Source organism: Aplysia californica, unplaced genomic scaffold (assembly GCF_000002075.1).
Source record: "Aplysia californica isolate F4 #8 unplaced genomic scaffold, AplCal3.0 scaffold01123, whole genome shotgun sequence".
Taxonomy (NCBI): domain Eukaryota; kingdom Metazoa; phylum Mollusca; class Gastropoda; order Aplysiida; family Aplysiidae; genus Aplysia; species Aplysia californica.
The window spans coordinates 176,971-179,352 of record NW_004798393.1 but is presented as its reverse complement, the minus strand read 5'-3'; the positions used below and the strand labels follow the sequence as shown (position 1 = coordinate 179,352).

The 2,382-nt window shown below is 44.6% G+C and overlaps 1 protein-coding gene across 1 annotated transcript in view; it reads left to right on the top strand.

Moving 5' to 3' along the window:
- The first annotated feature begins 358 nt into the window (after positions 1–358).
- Positions 359–2,382, top strand: part of LOC101862916 — a 4,074-nt gene continuing 2,050 nt past the window's right edge. Inside the window, exon 1 of the mRNA XM_005111793.3 lies at positions 359–1,316. Within this exon, the coding sequence (XP_005111850.1) occupies positions 1,184–1,316 (133 nt within the window). The 5' untranslated portion in view covers positions 359–1,183. The remainder of the gene's footprint in view (positions 1,317–2,382) is intronic.

The following is a 2,382-nucleotide window of genomic DNA, read 5'->3' as shown; positions in this document are numbered from 1 at the left end:
AATTCAAAATTAACTTCTCTACAGCATCAATCTGAAAATGTCTAAAGTGTCCCGCGCGCTAATGTGACCTTATGCAGTCGCGTGCGACGCAAAACCCTTACCAAAACCAAAACAATTTTTTTAAAAATCTTCCGATCCGAGGTCCGCCTGCACGCTCTCTCCACTTATTAGGAGTCACGCTGACAGGTTTCGAGGGGGGGGATGAGTGCGGTTTTCCATTCTTGACTTTCGACTTGCGGCCTTTGGTGACCTCTGAACCATGACCCAGCCAGCTTATCGTTGTATCGAGCGAGCGAGTGAGAGGCCGCGGGCTGGTTTAGTTGGCGTGTCAGCGCAGGCACACAGCACCGACAAGTTGGCCCCGCCGTGTTGACGTCACGTGACTATCTCAACGTAAAGTTGGCGCAGGGCGCTCGCTACTAGGCTAGCCAACAAGTTGCTGGTCTGCCGCGGCCGTGTGCTGTGTTCCGCGTGGTGTGTTGTGTGGAGTGTGTAGTATGTAGTGTTCGCCATTCTCCATCTGACGCTATCTTAGAAGGTTTAAGACAATGACGAGAAAGCGGCATTCTGATACTGATAGTTTGAAGACGAGAAAGTACTGTTACAGCGGAATAATGTCACTTCAAATACTTTAAACAGCAGGCTATAACCGGTAAAAGGAGAAAACAGCAAATTTTGAAGTTTTATAGACCACGTGGCGTGGAGCTACAGGCTTACTGTTTTTAGAGACTGCCTATTCAGTGCTTGGGGTGCGACTCCTTCTCCCCCCACACAGAGTGTGTGTCATTCATAGAGTAGTCACTTGTTATGACAGTATTATAGCTCTTCGTACCGTCAGCATTCAGTCTCACTCTCTGTGATAGACCACGTGGCGTGGAATTATTCGTTATAATTTAGAGACTGTCTATTCAGTGCTTGTAGTGGCTACTTTTCCACTCACCTGGAGTGTGTGTAGTTAATAGAGTAGTCGCTCACTATAATACTATTCTAGCACTCATACTACAATCAGCCCCCAGTAGCTTTCTCTTTGTCGTTCTTGTGTAGTTTGGAGAGAAGCCACCGGTATGACACTATTCTAGAAGTCTAGCTCATGATTGTACCGTACCGTCTCTCTGTGTTGTTATTATTATTCGTGTGATTTTAGACTGCGGAGGAGCCAACGTATCCCGCAGCTCTGAAGAGGATGGACGTGGAGGCGCTGATCGACGCCGTGTTTGTCCGGCCGGCCATCTGGGACCGCAACGACAAGCGCCGCTCCAACCGCCAGGTCGTAGACAAGTGCTGGGCAGACATCCAGGCGGAGCTCAACGTGGAAGGTGAGCGGATTCTTAGCTTCTTCTTCTTCTTTTTCTCCTTCTCCTTCTTCTTCTTCTTCTTCTTCTTCTTCTTCTTCTTCTTCTTCTTCTTCTTCTTCAAAAATCTGAAACAAACACAGCGTGCCACTCATTTCTCTTCTCGTAAGCTCTCATTCTATTAGTAAGCCATTCTTGGTCTCCCTCTGTGGACGCTTGAATCGACACGAAACAAAAAACAAAACCCAAACATTTCGCTCTCTCTGGAACAGTAGAAGGCAAAAGATCTAGAAGAAGACCAAGAAAACATCGTGTAACTTTCTTTGGTCAACTTGATCAGATGGATGACGTGAACAGACCAGGATGTGATGGGTTTTTTTTTTCTTCAATAAGCAGAGGACACCGTCGAACATAATATATTGGCTCACAGAGTAAATAAATCATTTGCAGACAATTAAAGACGATTTTTTTAAAAACGGCGCTTACAACTGCATAAGGTCATATGAGCGCGCGGACACATTAAACTTTTTCAGTTGGTAGGAAATTTTGAATAATTATCATTTTATGTTGGATATCAATAATCAATAATATTAAAATAGGACAAGAATCAGTGAGGGCTGAGATAATAAGATATTTTTGATATAACAACTGGAAACTCATAAAATTGACAAAATGTTCAATTGTTATTTCTTGTTTGCGTATATCCCTCTTTCAGACTGCTCCGGCGTTTAAGCTTCAGTGTGTCTCTCTTTCTTAGTTAAGCATACTTGCCCGTTTCCACGGCATTGATTTTCAAGTGGTTCATTGTCTGGTGGTCACTGAGTCAGCTAATAAAAAGGAAATGTTAGGTGAAGCGCACCTAAACATCTTTTTTACATATAGTAGAGAATCTTTGGTAGTAGCGAGTATTCGAGGCCGTATTCGATGTCTTTGCAACTGCCTAACTTAGCAATTTCAATACCAACGCGGAGCAAGTTAATGGTCAGCTTCCGCGACAGGTAACTTGTTTTACGACCACGGGGCGAATTCGAAACCCCCCTGTTGGCGACCGTTCACAAGTGACGTCAGCTCAGAGAGAGAGAGAGAGAGA